The following is a 25,205-nucleotide window of genomic DNA, read 5'->3' on the forward strand; positions in this document are numbered from 1 at the left end:
CAATGTTGGGACGAGGTGTGGTAATTCTCAGCCAGAGCACCATGAGAAACTGAAGCAAAAGAGTTGTCAGTTCAAAGAGTATCCAGCTATACCTAAAGGAGTAGTTCGACTTTTTTTTTTTTGGAACTATTCTTATTTGCTTTCTTGTCCAGAGTCAGAAAAGAAGAGCCATACCACTCTCATAAAGATGTGAGGCTACAATCAGCAGCAGATTAGCCTAGCTTAGCATAAAGACTGGAAACAGAGGGAAACAGCTAGCCAAAGGTTTACATACATGAGTTTTTGCTGGTCACATGGCAACCTCATGGTGACAACAAGACTCCAGGATGTCACTGCTCCCAAAATGTTTCTTGAAGTACATTTTGCTGATAAAACTTTGTACTTTTACTTAAGTATAAGTTTGCATACAGAACTTCCTCTTGTAATTGAGTAATTATGCATTGTAGTATTACTTCTTTTGCTTAAAGATCCCCTCCAGACAATATGTACAAATACTCTGCTTGGGACAATAATGGGTGTCTGATATGGTTATTCCACAAAAAAGTATAATTACCACTTTAAATGTCCCCTTCATTAAAAATCCAGAATATATGAATATGCATGTATATTTCATTTTTGAAGTTTAACTGTTGGACATAAGATGTCTCCTACTTCACTGAAAAGTCCATTCCTGTCTTTCCACATCACACTTGTAAGTTGAATATTGGACCAAGATTGGCTACCAAACTAATTGTCATGTCACAAATCACAATCATAGGCCCACCCCTAAAAATCAGGTTTTCATGAGCCAAGAGAAAATTTCCACTTTCAGCGGACAAATGTGAAAACAGCCTTCAAGTGTCAAACTCTGGATATATGTACACCGATCTGCACAGTGAAGCTCAAACATCTAACTGTAAGACCAAGAAGAAAAACATATTTTTGAGTGGAGGCGGACTGTTCCCACCGCTTCAACTACAACATTTACTTGTGCCAGCTTGCACTTGTAGCTTATCATTAGATTAACAGTTGCCTGTTCGAGGGCAATGATTTGAAGAACTTCAGAGCTTCTGCATTAACATTGTTTGTGTCTACATGCTGCCATCTAGTGGTCATCAAGAGTCATCTATACAATGACTCAAACATTTGTGATTTGGAAATGTAAGATGATGTATTGTAAACAAATGTCCTAACCCAGAAATTTAAATTAGGCTTTGAGACTGCAACTTACAATGCTCTTATCAAAGGGTTAATCAGGGAAAACAGTGGAATTACAATGTTACAAAGTTTTGGTAAAGTGAAATAGTCACTCATTTTACTCTCACAGATGAATTCATCATCTTGTGCTAGTTCTCAAAGGACAAGCCTGTAAATTACTGTGAGTACTTTTGCTTCTGTAAAATGATAAAAGAGATTTGACAGTTGTATATCTAAGCTCAAAAAACGAGTAGGCTCAATAAAATTGTAAAGTGGTGAATGAAAGACTTGTAGATGTTATGAGAGAGGAAAGTAGACATACACGTGTCGAACCAACAACTTAACCACAGCATTGTATTCAAAAGTGAAATGACAAGAGAGGAGATACTAGGTGGGGAAGCTTTGACTGAGACTGTTAAACATTAAATACAAGGAAGGTGTCAAGAACGAGGAAACAGTGAAAGAACTCCAAGAGAAGAAACTCGGAAAGCATCAACAAAAAGAAGATTACAAAGTTTACCACTGAGCAAAAATATTATGAATGTTAAAAAATGAAAGGATGAAAAGATGAAACTTAAATATGACCCAGGATTAGGTTGTGACAACTATTCCTAAATTCATTACTTACTAAGTTTGTGTGTAAAATCCTTCCTTCAACTACTAGTTTTAAACTAGTGATGTCAGACTGCACCATTAAAACGTAGCTATAATGTCTTAGCCAGTAAAGAGTTTAATGCTAGGATCTGTAGCCATCCAATCAAAAGCAATGAACTATAAACTATAAGTATAAAATCGCATCATGAGCTGTAACATCACTTCCAAAAATAACAGTATTAGGGGAGCAAAACAGTATATTAATTACAAATAATTACAAAAGCTGACTAACATTATTATATCTTGATGCGTTATCTGTCCAATAAAGCAAAATGTAAAAAGTTAATCCACAAATATGGTAGCATTGTTCTCATTTAACTCTAAAAAAGTGTTCCCAAAGTGTTGTTCCTTAAAAGGCTTCTGTTAGCATGAGATTAGAGTAAAAGAAACCCAAAAACTTTGAGAAGAAGGGAATCACACTTGTGCAGAGGAGTTAAAAAGTGTCTCATTCTTATGGTGCAACTCAACTAAAAACCACTAGATGTCAGCCCTTCTCTTTATGTCTTCACTAAGTTTTAATTGAATGACTGACGAGCACATGCTCCACTTCTCCTTCCCTCTCTCTGTCTCTCTCTCTCTCTCTCTCTCTCTCTCTCTCTCTCCCTCCCTATGTGACTCTCTACCACCCCCCTCCAATCTCTCTCAGCCAAAATAATAAAATGCTGACATCTCAAAGTGCCGTCTGTATGCCTGTCTCAGCGCAGCAGAGCTGAGAGCTGAAGCCTGACAGAGAGAGAGAGAGAGAGAGAGAGAGAGAGAGAGAGAGAGAGAGACAGAGAGAGAGAGAGGAGGGGGGGTGTTGGGAGGTGGAGTGGGGGGTGGGGGTACAACTCTCTCCGGTCTCTAACTGTAGGCTCTGCCTTGCCGAGGGGCTTCAGCACTGCGCTTCTGTGAAGGTAGGTGTGAGGCTGCTTCCTTCTTTCTCTGTCGCTGTGTGTGTGTTTTGGGGGGATCTCGCCAGCACGCCGGGGTTGACCAACACTTTAATCTTTCCCTCTGGGTTGCCTGTTTGGGGGGCTTCATTTCTTCAAGCCAGAGCTTCTTGTGAGATTCTGGGTTTGTGGAATAGGACAAAGTTGCAGCATGAATGTGGGACATATGAGTTAATTGTTGTCCAAAACTCAAGTCTTTCTGTGCAGAAGTTTGGTGACTTGATAGTGAACTTTTCAGGCTGAAATGATCAATTTATGTCACTTTATGGAAGGCTCTTTTTTCCCAGCTGCAGCTTCTGCAAAGGGCCAGCCAAAAGAACGAAATACTGTCACTCAAATGAAGCTATCAGTATGGTATGTGGAGGGGTTAAGCTTTCAAATAGCTGTCCATCGTTGTGCAGTTAATTCGTCACAGGGGATTTGGAGATGTTGTCTCAGTGGGCTGTAGAGTTTAGAGACCGGGAGGGTTAAGTTTGCCCTCTGCCTGTACATCCCCTCCAGCTAAGACCCATTAGTGCCTGACATTTGTATATCTGAATTGATCAAATTGTCTTTTTGTGATACAAAAATAAGGTGGGTGGCCTTGTGACAATGTGACAAATATGTCTCTGTGTCTTAAAAAACATTTCCACGTATTGCCTCTTTTGAATAATTGCATCAGGGGCTTGCAGGAGGTGCAAACTGGCGCTGTCTTTTGTTAAAATATTATGAAATCAAACTTGTAAACTTCTCGTTGGGTGCAAAGTCTATGCAGTCAAGATGTTCACGGGGGCCTCAAAATGGTTCCTCTGACACAATCTGAAGGAACCTAAGGCGGGGAGGATTCACACGGCTGGAAGTAGCTGACTTGTGAAGCTAAAATTAAGCTGAGGGCTGATATGGAATGTTACACTTGGGCGGTAAGACGTGGAGAAGGCGACCTGTGGATGGTGACAAATCTGGTGGCAGAAAGAAGACTTGGTCTGGTCATTTAAAAAGCCTCTCCACCCCTGCTACTATTACAGAAGAAATACACCTCTGCCCAAAGAAAAAAAAAAAGAAAGAGCAGTAAAACTAAGAGGGATGACTTCAAAGTTTATTTTCTGCCCTAGTTAATACAAATGCCCTGGAACAGGAGCCGAGTGTAAATCATTTTAGAGCATTTATGAGAGTATAACCTTTGTCACTGTGAAATCTAAACTCTTGTAATGGTCTTGGTCCACTTATTAAACTAAAGGGTAAATCCTCACTGTTGCTCGCCTCAATGCAGTGCTTTTCAAATGGAGTTACCCAATCTCCTTCCCATTAATGTTTAATGGATGAGAACAATACAAAACTATACAAGCTCACATGCCCTTAATCATGGTTTTACTGCACGAATCTCCAAAATAAGTCCCCCTTTTTCCCAGACTTCCACCCATCTTTGCTAAAAATAAAAAAAAATAACTGTCAGCGTGTTCTTCAAATGACTTTGTTAACTGACAAACTGAATCAAACTGAGGCACTAAGCCATGAAATAATTTTGTAACTTTACCCTTTACCCCATCAACAGATTGTTGAGAATGGAAAACCAATAATGGTTGCAATAATCATGCCATGTTAGTTGTAATTTTTGACAACGCAATCCACACCTCATGCAGTTAAAGTGTGGTTACATTAGCCCTCTTTTGAACTAAATTGCCTCTTCATTCATTACAAATACTGTGCACTGACAATATAACACTATATTCATTAAATGGAGGTTTAATCTGCTTGAATGATGGACTTTGGCTGATGTGAGTCGTCCCTATTTGCTTGACTTCCAGACCCTTCCGTATTATGAAGTGCCAAGTCGGATATGTTGGAGCTTCCTTTGGAAAAAATGAAGTGAAAATGTTCTATAGTCTATCTGGCCACTTGAGCTTTAGTTCTTTGGATATCCGTCTTGATTTTAGTTTTTATATGACATTATTAATCATTTTTAAAAGTTTGGCTCATTGTCTCGTCGTTCAGACAAAAAAAAAATAGATTAAAGGATGACCTCTTGCCCTACTTTCAGAAATTGTATACACTAAACAAATAATCCTCTCACCAAAAAAAAAAAGCAAAACCTACAAAGATATAAAAAAATATATATTTGAAAGGATTTATATTATATTCAATAGACTCAGATTTGATCAAATGCAACTGAACTTCAGCCTCACATGGAAGTGTAAATTATAAAGAAGCTCAATGTAAACTTTATATCTTAAAGCTGTGGTCACACCAGACTTTTATTTTCTGCATTTTCTGCAAATTCACTAATCTGTTTTTATACATACATATCCCTTACTCACCAATATGTGAAACATAAACCGCTCCGTTGTCAGTATTCTATTCTAAAGTCGTGACTGTTATGTGAGCCACTGAAGCGCTCAGCCTGTTTGTAAGAAAAAGTGGATGAAGATTTCAACAACAAAGAAAGATTATACTTTTTATTTATTTTGAAGGAGACGGAGGTCATATGACAAAAACAAGATGACGAGGAATTAATACATTTGTACATCAACTGTACTGAGATAAACCATCGTGTCTAATCATCCAGTAAATTAAAAGACAGTACTTAAATTCAATTAAATTCATTTTCAGTTGTTGTTCACGTTGTCAGACAGGTGATAATTCTACTTATTTATTACTGAGGTTGTAGTGGGTGGTAGTGGTGCACTGGAGTGCATTATATTGGAAAGAGTTTCTAATATTAGGTTTAAATAAAGACATAGCAGTGCATAAAGAAAATAAATGTCTATGAGCTTAATCTTTCCTCTTCACTTTGATGGTGTGAACAGCGTAGGAATTATAGCTTTAGTTGTTACTTGTGACTAAAGTTCTCCAATTTTAGTAGATCAAATATCATTTGACCAATTAAAACAAACTTTAGTAATGATATATAATATTTGGTGTCAAACTGTTTTCAGTCATTGATTGATTGATCCCAGAGGACACTTATATCTCTCCTGGTGATTCTATGCCAGACCTGAGCTGGAAACTGGACTTTTGCCTTTGGTCTGATTTTCGGTGAGTGACACACCTGCTCAGCTGGACTGAGGTCAGGTGAATGACATTGCCAGTGGAGAACATCCCACTGCTGGGTCATAAAAAAACTCCCTGGCAGCATTTGCAGTACATTTAGGATAATCCTCCTCCTGCATTGTCCTAAAATGACCTAAAAAGGGGGGCTACAGTTGCTTCACTGTTTACCCAGTATGGATGTGAACACAAAACTACTTAAAACCAAGTCAGCACTCTCAGTTTCAGTCATTGTTTTATTTCAAATGAAACATGCTGGTGCCAAAACAACATAAATGTGTCACTGTCTAAATGATGGACTCTACTCTCTATTTGCCATCTGATAGTTTCCCCCTGGCTGTTTACAGGTTATCCTGGTGCAGTCAGAGGGTGAGTTTATGCATCAACCTACCAATGGAGGTCTCACACCTGTCAAATAGGGACACATGACATCCATTACATTATTTAGAACATTTCTTTACTTTGTAGTCTGCATGCACAAACCCATTGCTGGTAATATACACATTTGTGAACACAAAGACCACACTAGATCTTAATAAACCAACAATGCATGTCAAAACACCTCTAATTCTTACATATATGACTGAAGAGGGTCCAGTTAACTCATTTATACCATGAATGTAAACACAATACAACATAGCATTAAATCTACCTTGAAGACAAGCAATTGCACCATAAATTGAAGTCTCTAGTGACACAAAGTTTAGCTAACAAGTAAGCCTGACTAGCTAACGTTAGCTGCTTCCACGCTAGCCTCAAACTGAAAGGTTGGTTTTGGAGTGAAAAGCACAAAAATACAATGTTACACGATGAAAGCTGTGAAACATCCAATGCACAACACAATATAGCATTAAATCTACCTTTGAATCTAGATAAATTGGACTTTCTTGGCAGATGCCGTTGCCGTTGAAATGTTCCATGCATGAAGGTCCTTCGTCTCTGAAGAAAAGCGTTTCTTGTCCGAAGGACAAATCTGTGGGCACATTTTACAAATCTGTGTGCATGGTTTACAAATCTGTGGGCACGAATAATGAATCTGAGAGCACGGTTTATAAAATGTGCGCACAGATTTACGCGATTTACCCCAGCAAACCCCAGGGGGGCTCTGTAGTATTCAGTATTAATTTTATTCACTGCATTTTCGTCACAGCTTTAGCTCTCAGGTTTTGTATGAATTGAGGCTTCTCATTAAATCTGAGTTGTCTGTCTCTCTGTCCCTTCTTGTTCCTCACTGTCCTGGATAGTTGTGATTATGACATTAATCTCAGGAGAATAACATTTGCTCATTGTTGGAGTAATGAAGAGAAATTCTAATCTGACTTGTTAAGGAGTCACATGTAGGTTGAATGTCTCTGACTGTACAACTTGTTCCAGGTCAGAACTTGTTTGTTTGTTCTTGTCAAACCCGACATCAGACCTGTGTCACATGTGAGGAACTAGCATACTTTCAGTTACAGTTTGAACATAGTAAAAGTGGTTGAGATGCAATAAGCTGTCGTTAATCAAAACTCAATAAAAGTTAGACATACCAGGCTCAACTCATGTCACCGCTTCCATAAAGAGAGCAGCTGCAGGTGCAGGAGATGGTTGAGATTTTGACTGGAAAAAGAAGCATTCAGAGCCAGCTGGCAGCGGCAGGTGACAGCCACCACCATCCTCCACTCCCAGTTTGTTTTGGTTCATATAGAATTCCCACTGGGACTGCTGGGGACAGATGCACATTCAGTCCAGTCTGTTTCCAGTGTGGTCAGAGGCTTCCTGGAATGTGCCAAATTAAATGTCAAAACAAATGAAAACACAAAGTTCACTCTTGCTGTTCAGTTTTCAAGAGTGTATTATCTGCTAGTCTTTGTATTTGTTCATGTCTTACCTATTGTATATTTCAAAGCTGACGACAAATATTCCCCAGGACTGTAAATATGTAAAATATTGATTTAATTTGGATTCGTACCTCTCTGTAAAAATCTAAAACAGGAAATATAATTTCATGGAATCCCAAATCAAAGTCAACATGAACCTTTGATAAAACTGTGTATAAAAGTATTAAGCTTTTCGAGTCTTTAACTGGCAGGCTGATATGCAGTCTGTAGCCCTCACTGTAAGCTCAGAACAATGAGCGAGGCTCAAAGGCTTGTCTGCGGGCAAACCACAGACTGTTCTTTGCATTAAAGCTTCTATATGTAAGAATCAGAAATTCCTTCTCATTAGTGACACCGGTGACTGAGCTGCAGTCAGCATCTTGTTGCTCATGCTTGTGCTTACTCTGAGAGCCAATCCGCACCGCCCAACCTGCAAAAATATGTGTTAATCAACCACCTGAACCTGACCCAACCCGCAAACCGCCAACTTTTTTTTACCAATTGTGTTTACCAAACACCGGTAGACTCAGTGAGCTGTGGCCGGGGAGGAACATGCTGCGGTTTTGTTTTGAAATGTGTGCTTATTACAACCTTTGGACCACCAACAGAAAAAACAAAAGGGGTAAGCTATGTTCTGTTATCACTTTGGAGCTTGTTTTCTGCTCCTTTTCTGAGATAATAGTGTTTTAGATGTGTATGCTCAGGAGTGGACGATTTGTCATTGCGGGAGTGTTTTGTTGTGAAATGTGTGGTGATCATAGACTATATAAAGTATGGACATAGTCACTGTGATGTCACCTATTGGTTTCTGAAGAGCGGTTTTGAAGCTCAAAGTGAGCCACTCTGGCCATCGCCATCTTGGCAGTGACTGAGTTCGCCTCACTCCCAGCCAATCCAAAATGGGCAAATAGGTGAGCCAAATGGCTGAAACAAGCCACCAAGCAGCTGGCGGACCTGTCACTCAAAGCAGCCATGTCCATCATTATGCATAACTTTACAGCTCAATAAAATTTAAACGGGTGAGTTATAAAAAAATTCACCCCCTGTACAGTTGTCATGAAAAATTAGCTATAGAGACCAAAACCATTTTTTGTACCAGGCTGTAAACATGTTTATTTCTGCTGTAAAGTAGGGCATTTTAACATGGGGGTCTATGGGGATTGACTCACTTTTTGAGCCTCAAGTGGCCATTCAAGGAACTGCAGTTTTTGGCACTTCCGCATTGGCTTCATTTTTCAGCCCCAGAGGTTGCTGCTTGGTGGTGATTGACGGAGGCAGCTAGCTGTCTCATTAGCTGGAGAACTAATATCTGCAGGGTGTTTCTAGTCAGATAGGACCATTTTTGTTGTGTTGTGTTGTGTCGTTATGCTGGTTGTTTGTTGATGTTAGTGGGAGAGAGGTAAGGCTCACAGAAAACCGTCCTTCACACAGAAATCAGTCCACAGGCTGTTACAGACAACAAAGAAAGTAGGGGAAGGTATTACTCATTGGCAATAAAAAAAAGATTAATACATGTAAATTGCTTCACAATTCTTATATATAGGACCTTTAAATGAAGTATAAACACTGAGAAACTATAAAAGGAAAGGTTTAGGTTATGGCTGATATTAATTATTACTCATTTTCAACATTTAAATGCCAAAACTAGATTTAGGATAGAGAATTCCAGACAAATGTTTCTGCAATACTAGCTCAAATCTGCGAAAACAATGGCATCTAATGTCAGGGAGAAAACTCCAATATACTGACAGTGATAAGAGATAAAGATAAACAAAGAGAGAGAGATAAACAAAATTATATAGTATTGGTCCGATTGAAAAAGGTTTGTTTTTAACTTGTCTCAAGATATATGACTAGAGTCTCCTCTTTCTTTAAGGTCACTTATGAAACCAGTTTGGAAATCACAAATTACTGCAGGCACAAGAGGTATCTGTTCTGCTCTTTTCATTTATCCTAATGGACACAAGACTATCACAGTTTGACTGATGCCACTTCAAAATAACCTTGTAAAAATATAGTATAATGTATGATTGACAACCAGTGTTGGGCAGTAATGCATTACTTTGTAACATGTTCCAGTAATGTTATTACTTTTTTCAGTAATGAGTACTGTAAAGCCCATGGCACATCAATCAAACATTCTCCAACAACAGGGAACATTCTAATGTTGGCAGTTGTCTAAAATGTTTCTTTGAAAACTAGCTGCTCATGGCACCCTGATCGAACAAAACAAACAAAACAGTTGACCAAACTTAACAGGTCAAACAGTTGACAAAAAGTCAAAATGGAAAGTGAAGAGGACATCTACTGTAATTTAGAGCAAGACATATTGGAAGAAAATCTGGAGCAGGACAACACAAGGGAGCTTTTCATCTTTGTCGTGAGCTGGAAAATGAAGACGGATTTTGTTTTGTAATCTTCTCTTGATTCGCACCAGAGCAGTACTACAGGCTGTTGGAAAAGGTTACACCACTTATAAGATGCCAAAATACTAATCACAGGGACTTCATCTGTACAGGGAAGCGACTGATGGTCACTTTGAGGTTTTTGGCAACAGGTGAGTACCAACTAGGCTAGCTTAATCGCGGCGCTGTGGCGGCAGTGTGTTTTCAGCTTAAGAGTCTTCCAGCTTGAAAATGGTGGTAAAACCTTTCATCCCGCACAAAAAGTGAGTTGAGTCTACATAGATTTATCCTCAACCTTGTCCTGAGCCTCCTTCAGGCCATAACCACCACAAAACAGTGCGTGTCAAAACACCTGCCCCTATTCTCTATCTACAACCCCCACACCGGCGGCTAGGCACACATTGATGTGCTGCCCCTAAAAAAACATATTTTTTTTCCACAGAAAAAGTTGTTTTGTACTTCAATACAATGTTGGCCAAACTACAGTGGTTACTAGTTGGTTGCTTGCTTTTCACTGTAGTTTAAACTATTACATGGATGTAGGAATGCTACATGATCATTGTTTGGTTCACAGAGCATATTCAGTGTATACGACTGCATGCACTGAACCGTAACGTCTGTACCATGATGGTTCGGGACAAATACACATAACATTACACCCCTACAACTCACCCATTGGCATTTCATTGTCCTGTGCTGTACTCATAGAACTTGAGTTACGTCTAGGTAACTACTATATTGACCAGCTGCATCGTGATGCTTCTTATTGGTGCCAGGGGTGGCACTTGATGTGTTGAGGTGGTGTGTTTTCAGCTTCTCCTCATCCTTTAAATCTCCTCCATCTTCCTCAACACTCAGTGTGATCCCGTGTTTGTGTCATTGGCTTTACACATTAGAGCCACACAGAGCAGATAAGAAGCTGTTAGGCATTAAGGAACATGTTTTTAACAGGTGTTTTTTATAGTTTTAGTTCTTACTGTAGTTAAATAAGGGGTTTGCATTCTCTTTTTATATCTCTGCAAAGCTTTGCATTTCTGTCATTCATATTAGTTGATTTGTATTCCAGCAAATAAAGTTAAAAGAAGCCCTGATACAGGAATACTTTTTTCTCTGCTAATGTGATCAAAGATGTTTAGAATTTAAATCAACTGGATCGTTGCTGAAAGCTGAAACATGATGCTGCCCTTTTGTGTCCATATTCTAATCTAGAGTGAGTATCTACTACTGTACTGGATAGGAAAAGTTGAGCATCTTATTATAATTTATTTCTAACAAAGAAACTGCCTTGAACTGTAGACTTGTTACTTGACAACAGTACAGATGCTTGGTCGCCATGGAAAATGATTCCAGTACCTGTAATGACTTTGCAGTTACTAAATTAAAGGGGACATAACATGATTTTTGTAATTTTCGGACATTTTTATATTGTAATACTGTTGAATGTCTATGTTAAACATGGTCAAAATTCTTGAGGTGAGCATATGTAGAATTTAGCCTTCAAATCAAAATCCAGGGCTTCAGTTTGCTATGAACGCTACGTTAGCAAAGTTACCTCTACTTCCCCAGTCTTAGTTGCTAAGGTTATTCATGTTCTCCACTCACATATTTCGGATCAGATTCGAGTTTGAACATGTACAGATGTATCTGAGAAGTTTATTTCAAGTACAGAAAGAGAAAAAGAAGCAAAATCCGACTACTATTGTTTATTTACGTAGCCTCTGGAGCTGGTGGAAGTTTCCTGAAGCTGGCCAATCAGAACAGAGTGGGCTCATTAGGATGGGGGGATCTTAAAGATACAGGAGCTAAAAACTGCTTTTTTGAACTGTAAATAATGATGAAAGATATTCCAGTAGAGCCCCAGAGTAAAAATACCTGAAACCTGACCTGGAAATGAGCATGATGTGTCCTCTTTAAAAGTGTTTCTCTGATATAAATTCAGAGTACACGTCTCAAAATTTTAGGCTCAGAGAAAAATACTGCATATTTTAAATATGCACATGATTCATTGAAGGTATTGTTTCACCAGCCATACGGTGTTAAGCATGTGAGTACAGACAGTCATGGGGAGTATCTACATTATGCATGTGTGTGTGTGTCTGTGTGTGTCCTCTCTAATATAGTGTAATCTGATCTGTGAATCCAACCAAACAGACGTTACCTTGAGACGAACAAGGTTATAATTACATGGTGTTTGTGTCACTGGAGCAAAGCAATGCAAGGTACACAGAACAGAACAGAGTAGAATAGAATAGAGTGTCCAAGCCTAGCATGTCTGATAACATTCATTAATTGCAGGGTTATCATAGGTCCTGGAATCGTTTTGGAGTACCATTCCCATGGCGACCGAGCTTCTGTACTGTTGTCAAGGAAACCTGATCATTTGGTTGTGGTATGTCAGGACCTTATGCTCTACTGTATAAGTCTTTGACTTGATCTGTTGACACCACAACCTCAAAGTAACAACACCTGCTGTCTTGATTCACTTTTACTTTACATTCAGTTTTTCATTTGAAGGGCCACAGACAGGACACAGAAATTTCAGTATTAGTATAATATATCTCCAGGTTTGTGGTCATACCAGTTACTCCTTGATTACTATATCAGATGCTGAAATTTGCTCTTTATATAATAAAGCAGCATTCATGTGGAAAGCTGAGAGACTGACAGCAGAGAGACAGGTTGTAGTTCTGATTCACATCTGGAAGACCTACATTCAAATTAACTTAATTTGAATGGAAAATCTCAAACAAAACTTCTGACTCACATGGCCGACCTCTAAGTCAATGTCAGTGGAGCTGATGATGCTCTCATATCTGGCTAAGAGATTTTATTCATGTCCATATACATCCATAACTCTACTGTGCAGATTCACTGGAATAGCACAAAGTAAATTCTGTTGCAGTGGAAATTCCAATATTTTGGAAAGTTTTCAGTAGCTTTAAGACAGCTGTGTATTACCATTTCATGAGACACTTTTCTGGGCTTTCTGTCCTGATGAGAATAGCTCTCTCCTCCTTATTGAGAATTGCCTCTTCAATACTAAATCCAGTTACTAGATAATATTATTGAGGTTGTTGTAGGGGCTGGCAGAGGTAACAAATGTTTATGTAGTTGAAGAAAAGTTGTGCTGATGGAATTCCTACTTGTTGTACACATTGAACATGACTCAAAATCCCTTTAATCAATCCAATATACACATGATTATATACTGATGCAGAAAGCCATCTTCTGTAAAGTTCTTGAACTCTTGTTGCCATCACAGATGTTAACTGTTACTGACATTGTACAAGCAGATTGGCTGCATGAAACCACATTCTGACCCGGACCGTGATGGGTTTTCTTCTCTGGCCAAGTTGGGATGAAATTTGGACTGAAAATGAAAACATTGGACCTCAAACCTGATAGCTGCATTACTCATACTTTGACCCAGAGGTATATGTATGCTATCGTTGTGGTATTTCCTCGTTTGAGGGCCCTGTGGTGTAGTTTGAACTCACTGCTCTTTGCTGTATCAAGAGACTGTTTTTATATTTGTCTTTAGGTGTTTGTGGCTTTTCATCACTGGGTGTAGATAAGCTTCGGGTGGGTCCACTACTGTATGAACGAGTGTCCGTCAATGATAAATAAGGGATCGCACTTTCCACCCTTCTCTTCTCTCATTCTGCTATTCTTAGTTGCTGTGTGGTGAGCTAAGGGTTTAGAGTTACAAAGACCTTGCTCTCTCTCTCTCTCTCTCTCTCCTTCACTTTCTTCACTTCTCCGCCTCTTCGCCTTTCAAACCGCAGGGCATCAGCGGTTTGTTGTTCACCTCTCATGTGTTTTTAAGATGAAAATAAGGCTCACGTAAGCATGTGATGGAAGCTGCTGCAGCATGTTTATACAGACTTTCTCCTTCTGAGTTTTGCAGATGTATTATTGGAAATGCATCTATTATTATCGTCACCACATTATTGAAGTGCTCTGGATAGAGCAGCTGATAAGCTCAATAAAACTATTTGGCAAGGACGGCGATTCACAGTCAGGGAGCCCCAGTGGTCCATGAGAGGATTCCAGGGGGTTCCCAGGTAAAATATCATTGAGTGTGCATAAAAAGGTTTGGTTTTTGAATATTCTAATCGGAGGTTTCATGTTTTCCATCTGCTGTGTTATCTGTTTACTAGAAATTTCGTAGGACTGTGTCTTATCAAGCAGCAGTCTGTTGCTCAAACTTCTTCTATTTACGATACGATACAAACTTGATATGATATGATACAACTTGGTACAATATGATGTGATACGATACAGTACGATGCTGTACATTAAGCATAGAAACAATAACATACGGTATAATATAATATGACACAAGATTATACGACAAAATATTGTGTGTTCTGTTTTGATGTGATATACAATATGAAACAACTGTGATAGGAAATTAAATGAAACAATATGATACAATATGATAAAATACTGTATGTAACAATACAATACAATACAGAAAATACAAAACAATACAATACGAAATAATCCAATATGATGCTGTACAAAAAATGCAATAAAATATGTACAATATCATAAATGATAAATGACAAACACGATAAGATAACATATGATATCATATAACATGATTCTGTACAATGTGATGTGATTACATATAATACTTTATGATATGGTACAAGACAATATTGTTATGTAATGATACAATATACAATATTATACAATAAAATAGTGTACATTATCATACAATGCGATTTAAAAAATGGTATGAAACAAATATTATACAATACTATACCTTTCAGTGCAATACAAAACAGTACTGTACATTACGAGGCAATTTTATACTGCAGAATATGGTATATGATGCTCATACGGTATGAAATGAAACAAAACAATACTGTACAATACAATGTGAAGCGCTACAATATGTAGATATGTCAGCTTTTTGTCTTGCATCAACAGGTGCCACAGTTTGTTTAAAGCAAATATACTGTTAATGTATGAAATGTATAAAATATCACTATAATTACATTAAATTGTTCCAAATACATTCAAACTTTAGGGGTTTTTGACATGAAAAAAAAAATACAGCAACTCACTAGTCACAAGTCATGATGAATTTTGATACATGAACAGAGGTTAGGGTGCAGATTCAGTTCAGTCCTTAAGTACTAAATGATCAGGGATGTTTTGGATGTCACACCAAGAACACAAGAAGAAAGAAAGAAAGAAACAAACAAAAAATCATTCTCATTGTGAATCACCCCTCCTCTCTGTCTCCTCTCTCCTCTCCCACAGTGCCATCCCACCCAAGGGTGCGTAGCAGTGTGTATGAGTGAGTGTGTGTGTATGTGAGCCAGAGCCTCACGAGCCATGTCGGATCCCAGGGACATTGACGAGGATGCCATCCTCAAGGGCCTCAGCGCCGAGGAGCTGGATCAGCTGGAGTATGAGCTGCAGGAGATGGACCCCGAGGTACGGTGGAGTGCTCGATTAGTCTTAACCTGCCAGGCAGTTGACTTGTGATCACTTTCTCTAATGCCACAAGGCCTTAGTGGTCAGATCTGATGCCTGAGGTCCTTAAATCCTTCATGTTTTTGTTCCTCCAGGTGGTCAATCAGTCTGTTCTGCAGCTAATTGATACCACTGTCTGAGGAACAAAAACCTGCAGGATACAGAACATCAAAAACAAGAAGTTTCAGTTAGACTTTCCTGCAATGATGTCTTCCTTTCAGTGAACCCACCAGTGATTACATTTGTAATGGACACAAGAAGTGAGCAAAGAAAGGCCCCTGCAGCCAGTAAAAGGAAGTGTTGCCACTACAAACTTTCTGTAATTAAAATAATGAAAGAAAGTGCTTCAGGCCTTTCTTCCTTTCAACGACAACCTGTCTAGCAGAAGTTCTTCAATTACATCTTAGATTTCAGTGTTTTTAATTCTGAAACTTAAAAATCAGCTCACATTTGTCGCCAGTGTTCTCGCAAAGTGCACCTACAGCGTGTGACCTATGTGATGTAATGTTGCTGTGCATTGTGGGACACTCAAACTATGTCTGATTACTCTGGGAAACCAAGTGCCACAGAGAGCTGGGAGAGAAACCAAAACTTATTGTGTATAATATGCACATAACGAAATGAAAAACCACAGATTTAAAAATTACCTCACAGTTATGTACATAGCTTAAACTGGTATACCCACTGCAGAGTGGTGTTACTTGGTTATTGCAGTCAAATAAAAACTAATTTCAGTAATCAAAGAAATTATTGCCGAAGTGTTTTCCATCTTCTAATGATAGATGAAAAGATCTGGATGTGGCAACACTTTGCTCACTTTCTACTCTCATTTAATCCACCCGGGCACTAAAACGATGATCCCGTCTCTCCCTGTTCTCCAGTCTTAATGCCACATCAACATAACATTTGACCTCCTGTTCTCCCAGAATGCCATGCTGCCAGCTGGTCTGCGGCAGCGTGACCAGACGAAGAAGAGCCCGACGGGGCCATATGACCGTGACGCTCTGACCCAGTACCTGGAGAAGGAGGCCCTGGAGCACCCGGACAGGGAAGACCTGGTGCCCTTCACTGGGGAGAAGAAAGGTGGGAAGAACTGTCACATTATATTTAACATAGCAAATTTACTTTTGCATTAATTCTTGTTGAAGGCAGGATTTTTATGAGTAACACATACAGAAATATAAACCACATGATCCTTTAATGGTGGAAAAAACAATTTTGTACTTTTTGTGCGCAAGCAGACAACATTAGAGGCATGTTATTAAAGAATTACAGTATATATGTATTGAATGGTCACAATAGCTGTTAACCTGTTTACATAAATCTCCACAGGTCTTTTCTTTGTCATCAGATAGCTGTTACAGTATTGCACTTTGTGATGCACCGCTGCACAGCTGCACTGGCTCTTAGTTTCAGATCTGTGCAGGGTTTTTGCAGCTCATTGAGTTTTGAGGCCATTTCCATCATAGTCGCACAGGCTGACATGTCCGATCTATACCAGGAAAATGACTTAATTGAGAACATTTGTGCTGCAGTTCCTGTGCAACTCATCTAATGAATGGAAACTGATAATAATAGAACGGGCATATGTAGGTTCTGTCTAAAATTAGGGTTTTTCAGAACAAAAACTGTGAAGATGAATGAGCACAGCACAAAGAAAAAAAAAAAAAGAAAGCACAATCTGGCTCCAGTGGAAAATTAAGTTTATTAGAGTTGCTCCACAAATCCGTGATAAGCCCGGGCTTACTCGTGTTTTGGGAAACATGATCCGAACAGAGCTTTTACCAAAACAGAGACAAATTTATGGCTTGAGACTTTCAGCTCGCAGAAATCCCATTAAGATCTTTAATTCTATGTCAGATGTCGCTTTCGGAAATTTTGGTTTGCAGACTACACATGAATACAAACATCAAAAATGTCAATCATCACTGCAAAATTACTTTTTTCTAAAATACTGGAACAACAAACTAAATCCTCTCTCCTCTCACTCTGTCTGGCTTTTTCAAATGCTTATTTCTATCCAGCTCTCACTTCTCTCCATCATCTATTTACAACAAAACTTCTCTTCCTTCCTGTCTCATTCCTGATCGTCTCTGTCTGTTTTGCCCTACTTTTCATCTCTTTACTCATCTGTTCTTTATTTCTATCTCCAGGAAAAACCTTTGTGCCCAAGGCAGCGGCGGAGATCCCTGAGCATGAGCAGGTGACACTGGAGCCGGAGCTCGAGGAGGCTCTGAAAAATGCCACAGACGCAGAGATGTGTGATATCGCAGGTTAGACAACCACCATAACTACTAGTAATAGTAATAGCAGCGGCGGTAGTTCTCCGTTCATCTAGTCATTTCACTTTTTCAGGTTCACTCAGTGCCCCATTGCCACATCAGACACATTCAAAATATCAAAAAGCCTATATCTTGCTTTGGATTTTATTTGCACACAAGAACCACGCAGTTCATGTTATTTCATTCAACTTGTTTTTGACTCCTTTTGTTAATTTCCTCAATATTATTTTGTGTTAATAGAGATGCAATTCATTTATATGGGATGGGTGTGAAGGGGTAAATGACAGGAGAAGTTTGGGAACCACTCTTTGAGATAATTTGAGCTGTGATATCACAAATCATGCTCATAGGTCCAAATTTTAAACTCTTGCCACTTTCAGCAGACTAATGCAAAAACAGCTTTCTAGATTCAAGATTCAAGCTTTAGTTAATTGTCATTTTCTTGTGTGCTTGCATACACACACAAAAACCGAAATGCTGTTCCTTCCAGGCCACAGCAGTGCAAAAACAACAAAAAGGATTAAAATATGTATCTAAAAAATCCCTTAAAAATGATAAAAACATATAAATCCCAAGAGTGAAAAAGAAAGAACAGTTAGCAGCACAGTGCATTTAGAGAGAAAGTGCATGTTTTAGTTCAATGTTGACAGCTGCTGCATGTGAATGACCAGCACTGATAGTAGGGGTTATATAATCCATTTTGCTGTCTAGAGAACAAACATTAGCCAGCATGATTGTTGGAACTGCTGGTTTGTATGGATTAGCAGTTTTTAGCCTAGCTCGCCCGGCTTCCGCATCCTGTCGCACTGCTTTTGGTGTTTCCTCTCTGGTGCAGCTCGGCCGTGGTCTCCTTTGGGCCCACTGGGCGTAGCAGACCAAGCTCACTCAACTGATTTAGCTCTCCAAGCTACTATTTTGGCCACTCTTCATTTTGGAGTGGTTATTAGAGATTGGAGAGTAGACTCTCAAAGGGCTAAGCCCCCAAGTGGAAGTGGAGTCACCCACCAGGTTGACTCACTGCCACAATGGCCATCAGCGATGTAACGATGATATTCAAGCTGAAATGAAGACCAGGTTTCATTGTCACACTGGGATTTGATTGACTCTTCTTCCTGTCATCTGTTTGTCCTCATGCTGCTTCACAGCAACAGGTGCTTATTAACCCATTATGACATACACTGCATAGTGTGACCTCAGTGACTCTGTGACCCAGATAATTCTACTTTACAGTAGTTATACAGTCTCTCTGCTGTTAGCTTCACATTGTTTGCCTCAACACTGAGACAGCTCAGTAGTCCCAGGCTAACAGACATGGTCAGACATGTGATGGGCTCCAATTCCCCACGCTCAGCAACACAAAAATAAATAAGCCTGGACTGAGGCCACCAAAGGAAGGGTGGAGTGGACGTGGGGATGGCGGGGGCAAAGATACAGTATCTGTTTGTAACAGACAAGTGGGCAGCAACTTTGTTCACAGATAGAAAAGCCACAGCTTTTCATGTTTCCTGAACCTGAAAATCATATTACTGACGCTTAGAATCAACAGTGTGATGAGAGAAGCATCTTGTTTGGAGTCATTTGGAAACAGTTCTTTATTGAAACGTCATTTAATCAATACAGGAGGTGTAGATTTGACAATTTATTCATGTACTGGAGCTGATCTTTAAGTAGTACACGCTATAGTAGAATAATTCCTAGATCACAAGTATTACAAGCAAACATTAAATTACATTACAGGGTGTTGTCTGCCCATCAACTGTACATGACAATTTGCCATTTGGCTAAATCTGACACAATTACATCATAATTATGGTAATTAAAGTGCCTTTTCCCATATATTTCCCCTATGTATTTAGCTACGACAGCTAATCCAGGGGGCGTAAGTCTGTGTTGGATTAAAAATTATTTCTTTAAAACTGAAGTTTATTTGCAAAGCTTTAGGAGGCGTATGTTGCTTGTTCCAGTAAACACAATGTTTGGATGTAGTCTGTCTTTCCTGAATCTCCACATTAGAGATGATGAGCACAAAGTTAGAATGATCTATACTCAGAATGGACACAATTATAAGAGTGAGACCTAGTTTGAAAAAAAATAACTTAATTTCCCTTTAAGTTACAGTAACTGATGTATCAGACTTACTGATTCACCTGAAAGCCATAAGTATTATGAAACCTTCTACATGTATATAATCGTTACGCTGAATAAATGCTAATGATATTATAATTGAGATTCAATTGAATCATAAACCATGTTTTCTTTATTGAGTGTGATCCTTTGACCACCCTGAAAACCCGGCCACACTCCTCTGACAAGCCAAACAGGCAGGCAGGCATCCGGAAAGGCAGAGCAGGGGAGCCTGTTTGTCCGGCTCCATCAGCCTGTCAAAGAGACCGTTCTAACCCTGGACAGAGTCCAGATGAAGATTAAACCTCAGTTAGCCTGTGTCAGTCTTTTGTTTGGGCTTTTTGGCAAACAGACTAAAAGGGGATGAATAGCTTGGCCGACCTGCTCCATGAGGCCAGAGAGAGAGAGTTAAGTCACCGTGAAGACTTAATTTTCACGTTTTATTCATGATATTAACACGTTGCTATATTGGGCTTTCTAGTTATCTGCAGTCTAGTTTGTGCTGCAAAGCTACTGTGGGTTATTCTCAGGGCCAAACTGATGACGTGAGGGTGTTCATGGCCAGTAACGCCCATCTGAGCAGGCAGCTGTCTCACTGGCCTCCCTCTCCTCACAAGGCCCTTCCCATGGTTCCCCACACCGGGTCAGGAGGCTGGTGGGTGGGAAGGTGGAGGGGTGGCTCCTGTCACGGCAGTTGGTGTGTGACACAGTTTGGTGCCGGCGGGTTACAACAAGAGCATGAAAAGAATCAGCATGTCTGCCTCCTCGTGGTCATAAACAGTAAAAACAGGAGAAATCTCAACATTACCAGTTCAGTGAACGCAATGTGGAAAATATTCACTCATTCATTCATTCTGGGTTTAAGTGTAAAAATGTAGGAGACATTTTGAAGAAATTATTCTGTTTTCTTTCAACACATGTAACCACTAATTAGTCTACTACTAATAAATCAAATTTCAAATTTTAAATAAAGTTAAAATACTTAAAATAGTGAAAATAAATAAGCTAGCTGGTTGAAAGTAAAATATGATACCAGTGGTAGAAAGTACCTTCTTCACTACATTTGGGAGATAATACTGTTTATTTACAGATTTAGATTTTACATATTCAGTTTATATAATATAATGCTATAGATTGAACTACCCAATAGTATACTGAATAAAATCATATAAATTGGCGCCATTTTGACCAATTTTAGCATCAAAATGCATCATTAATTCAATGAAATAATTTAGCACTCTGAAAGGGGCCATTCTGCTTAATAACTACTCTTACTTTTGATACTTAAAGCTACTGTAATCAATATTTATATATTAATAATGGATCAAGTGACTACCTGTATGTGAATGGGGTCGCCATCACTCGGCACTGCGGATCCCTACAACTCTGTTGCGCTTTTTAGCGTCCTTTAGCTCACTGTTTTGGTTTTTGCAGACTGCAAACTTTCTGTTTTGGATTACTTTCCAGACGTAGCTGTTTCGAGTGCAAAAAAGCCTCGATAAACCCTCTGTGTGCTTAGTGTCAAGCACTAAACAGCAGACAAAGTTAGCATTTAGCGGCTCTAGAAACACATATTTCTCCAAGGAGTTAGTGGACACCAAAACGGAGAAAAATTTAGAGTAAATATTACACTTTTATCCACCAGGTGGCAAGACACATGACTTCAAATCAATATCAATGTTCCTTTGTGTCTGTTAAGTGTGTAGATAAGCCACTTTGTTCTAGCGAGTTCACCAAATCAACTTAAGAGGTGATAATATATCAGACATGTGTTTACAGCTTGTTGTGCTGCCCCCAAGTGGCCAAAAATAAGTTAATGCACGTAATTTTACTTGAGCAAAATTTTTAATGCAGAACTTTTACTTGCAATGGAATATTTTTACATAGTGGTATTAATACTGCGTGATTAATTTTGTGCGCTACCTTGTGCTTTTAGTGTGTTTTTGTAGTTTAGGATCTTTTTAACTTGTGTAAAGCGTCTTTGAGTATCTTTAAAAGCACTCTGTAAATTAAGTGTATTATTATTAGTATTAGTATTAGCTAATACCAACCAAAGGATAACCAAAAACCAAAGGATATGAATATATTCTCCACTATGGCCAATTCTATGACAGAATGACGCATTGAGAGGATTATTTTTTTCAGTGTCTACTGTGTATTTTAAGAGCAGTTACAAAGTAAGAATTCAACATAGTGTATAAAGTTCATATTCTATCTCAGATAAGAAATAGTTTTGTATTGTATGTCATGAAAAATGTACCAAAAATGTACAGAAAGTCTCTGAGACTTAAGGGTCAAATCTATCTTCCCAGTTCATTCTCTATAGACCAACGCTGACTCTTCTTTCTCTAAACTGTGTGTGGTCTTTAAACATGAACATGATATCAACAGATGATATCACAGAGAAAGTTATTTCCACCCTCTCAGCCAGAAACATGTGTATTAAGTGTGTAAATATGTGGTATCATTATTTCCTCCGGGCCCCTGGAAACTGTGCGATCACAGCCTGTGACCGAGTTTCCTGCTGAGCTCAGACAACAACAATATCCTTATCTCGTCAAACAGACACACAGAGTTGAGCCACACATGAGCTGAGGGAACACCTAACTCTTTTTGTTCAAAATCTCTTTTTTTTGTCAGAAGTCAGAAAGTTGCAAATGCAGCAATGGAGATGATGCATAAATCGGTGCTGCCACAAAGCAACGGCACAGATTGGAAAAACAAACATGACAATTAAGAGTACAACCCAGGACATACACTATAATCTCACTCAAGCATCACAGATATTTTTATCTTGTCTTCATAGTGACTGTTTTTCTTGTACTTGCAGCTATCCTTGGAATGTACACCCTGATGAGCAACAAGCAGTACTACGACGCTTTGGGCACCCAAGGAACCATCGCCAACACAGAGGGCATCAACAGTACGTATGACCCGGTTTTATAAACATTTTTCCTTTTTTTTTTTTAATGGCAAAGATATTTTATGATCTACTATTGACACTGATAAGATGATAAGTTAAAAAGTTCACCACTAGTCAGATTCTTCATCTTGTTTACTTATTCTTTGATCAGAAAATGTCCTTATTTCAGTCATCATTTCGCTTATTTTACTGTACTTAACATTACAAAGTTCTTGCACATTTGTTTTATTTGAAGACTATATTAAACACATGCATTTGTGCACACAATAAGAAATTGGAAAAAAAGCATTGTTTTGTAATTGGTACTGAAACTCAGGTATGGTATTAAATGGCTTTAAATGTGCTGGACAGTAAGTGATTGGAAGTTACTGTATATAAACTATATGAAGAAAAAGAAAAAACTAAATATCAAAGGAAAATTTCATTGTCATTTAATGAAGGATGGAATGCAACTGTTGAACTCGATTACAGGCCGATCACAATCCATGAAAAAACATTCAGATATAGTATAGTGACCATAACATTGCGCTACAGTTTGTCACTCTGTAGCCTAAGCTGTTACGCTGTGTTTTCTTTAGGTGTCGTGAAGGCGGATCCGTTCAAAGTCTTCCCCGATGAGCCGCCCAACACCACCAATGTGGAGGAAACCTTGGAGAGAATCCACAGTAACGACAGCAGCTTGACTGAAGTCAACCTCAACAACATCAAGGTCAGCCCAGCAAGAAGAAACGGATCAAATGACCAGTGTGTCTTGTGTTCCCAAATCGCTTTTTAGACCCACACAGTTTTACTTTTTGCCATTCACAAGCTCTGAAAGTGACAATCATGCTTCCTGATTAACAAATATTTAAAAAAGAGTAAAGGGTTTAATCACTGAAATAAGCTGCTGTAGTGATCAGTTGATTGGTAAAACCTGCAGATCTGTGAGCCTCAGCCAAAGCTCGTAAAGGTGAAGCCCCTTTGTTTGTGTTGCAGGACATTCCCATCCCAACGCTGAAAGAGATCTTTGAGGCGATGAAGGGAAACTCTCTCGTGGAGTCTCTTAGCATCGCCGCAACCCGTAGCAACGACCCTGTGGCCTACGTGAGTACATCATTTTGTACGACAGCCGACGAACACTATTTATCGTCATTGTTTTGTTCTTTATAGCTTATATTTTCTACGTCTCTGTGTGTCAGGCATGTGCTGAGATGCTGCAGGAGAACACCAGCTTGCAGAGTCTTAATATCGAATCCAACTTCATCACTTCAGACGGCATGATGGCGATCATCAAGGCCATGGCCAACAATGCCACACTGGTGGAGCTCAAGATCGACAACCAGGTATGAAATAAAACATTACAACTGTGCACGTTCTGCACAGTAACTAATGCGGTGACACATAAATAATAAATATGTCAGATTTACTGTATTTTGAGGTGTAATCACCTTGTGTTAGTCAAGCATTATGAGCATGCGTGCAAAACTGAAAATCATCACTTTCATCTTGAAAAATGTGTAATAATTGATTTTTATCCAATTATACATTCATACGATGTAGCCAAAGTAATTTTTTATGCACTTGATACGGTTGACACTCTTTTTGAATGAGCTGCTTCTCGTCTTCTCTCTGGTACAGAGGCAGAAGTTGGGAGACTCAGTTGAGATGGAGATCGCCTCCATGTTGGAGAACAACTCCAGCATCCTCAAGTTCGGCTATCACTTCACCCAGCAGGGTCCCCGTGCCAGAGCCGCCATGGCCATCACACGAAACAACGACATGAGTAAGAAACGGATCTTCTTGCCTGCTTAGAAAATCAATTTTTAATGTGCATGTAGAGTTCTGGAAAGATAGAGGTAAATATTTATTTAATCTGATCTTTCTTCTCTCTGCAGTTCGCCAGCAGAGATTAAGATGAAAGCAACAAAGAGCGAACAGAAGAACAACCCCTTCAAGCGCCTGGAGCCTGCAAACAGACCGCCGTCGACAACCTTCTGCTAGCTTGTCAGTGTGGAGCACAAGAGCTGAATGAACTGCCAAACATCCATTTCATTTCATTTCATTTCATTTCATTTCATTGACCGCAGCCAGCTTTGTGTAGACTGCTGAATTCATCATAAAGGAATGTATAGGTCACAAGCAAAATGTGAAGTGTCTTTTTTTGTGCTTTTTAGTTTTGTGCGTCGCCTAAAAAATCATCCAAAACAAAAGGTTAACCCTTTTCATTCATGAAAACATTTTCAATATGGTGCTATCTGTGGGAAGAAAACTGTAAATACTTTAAATAAAATATATATTCAAATATTTTTTGTAAATGTTTGGCAAGTTTAATTTCATTGTTTCTACACCTTATTTTG

General features: G+C 39.0%; 1 protein-coding gene across 1 annotated transcript; it reads left to right on the top strand.

Moving 5' to 3' along the window:
* The first annotated feature begins 2,617 nt into the window (after positions 1-2,617).
* Positions 2,618-25,152, top strand: tmod4 (tropomodulin 4 (muscle)). Its single transcript, XM_067600553.1, has 10 exons — positions 2,618-2,726; positions 15,325-15,501; positions 16,467-16,623; positions 17,694-17,813; positions 22,777-22,869; positions 23,448-23,578; positions 23,845-23,952; positions 24,048-24,191; positions 24,487-24,631; positions 24,744-25,152. Exons 2-10 carry the CDS (start codon positions 15,400-15,402, stop codon positions 24,764-24,766), a joined length of 1,023 nt encoding a protein of 340 aa, XP_067456654.1. The 5' UTR covers positions 2,618-2,726; positions 15,325-15,399; the 3' UTR covers positions 24,767-25,152.
* Positions 25,153-25,205: the final 53 nt, after the last annotated feature.

Source organism: Thunnus thynnus, chromosome 10, assembly GCF_963924715.1.
Source record: "Thunnus thynnus chromosome 10, fThuThy2.1, whole genome shotgun sequence".
Lineage (NCBI taxonomy): Eukaryota > Metazoa > Chordata > Actinopteri > Scombriformes > Scombridae > Thunnus > Thunnus thynnus.

Coding starts and splice junctions, on each gene's coding strand:
- tmod4 (XM_067600553.1), top strand. CDS start 15,400: ATGTCGGATCCCAGGGACATTGACGAGGATGCCATCCTCAAGGGCCTC. Junction 16,624..17,693: donor CTTCACTGGGGAGAAGAAAG/GTGGGAAGAACT, acceptor TTCTATCTCCAG/GAAAAACCTTTGTGCCCAAG. Junction 24,632..24,743: donor CACACGAAACAACGACATGA/GTAAGAAACGGA, acceptor TTCTCTCTGCAG/TTCGCCAGCAGAGATTAAGA.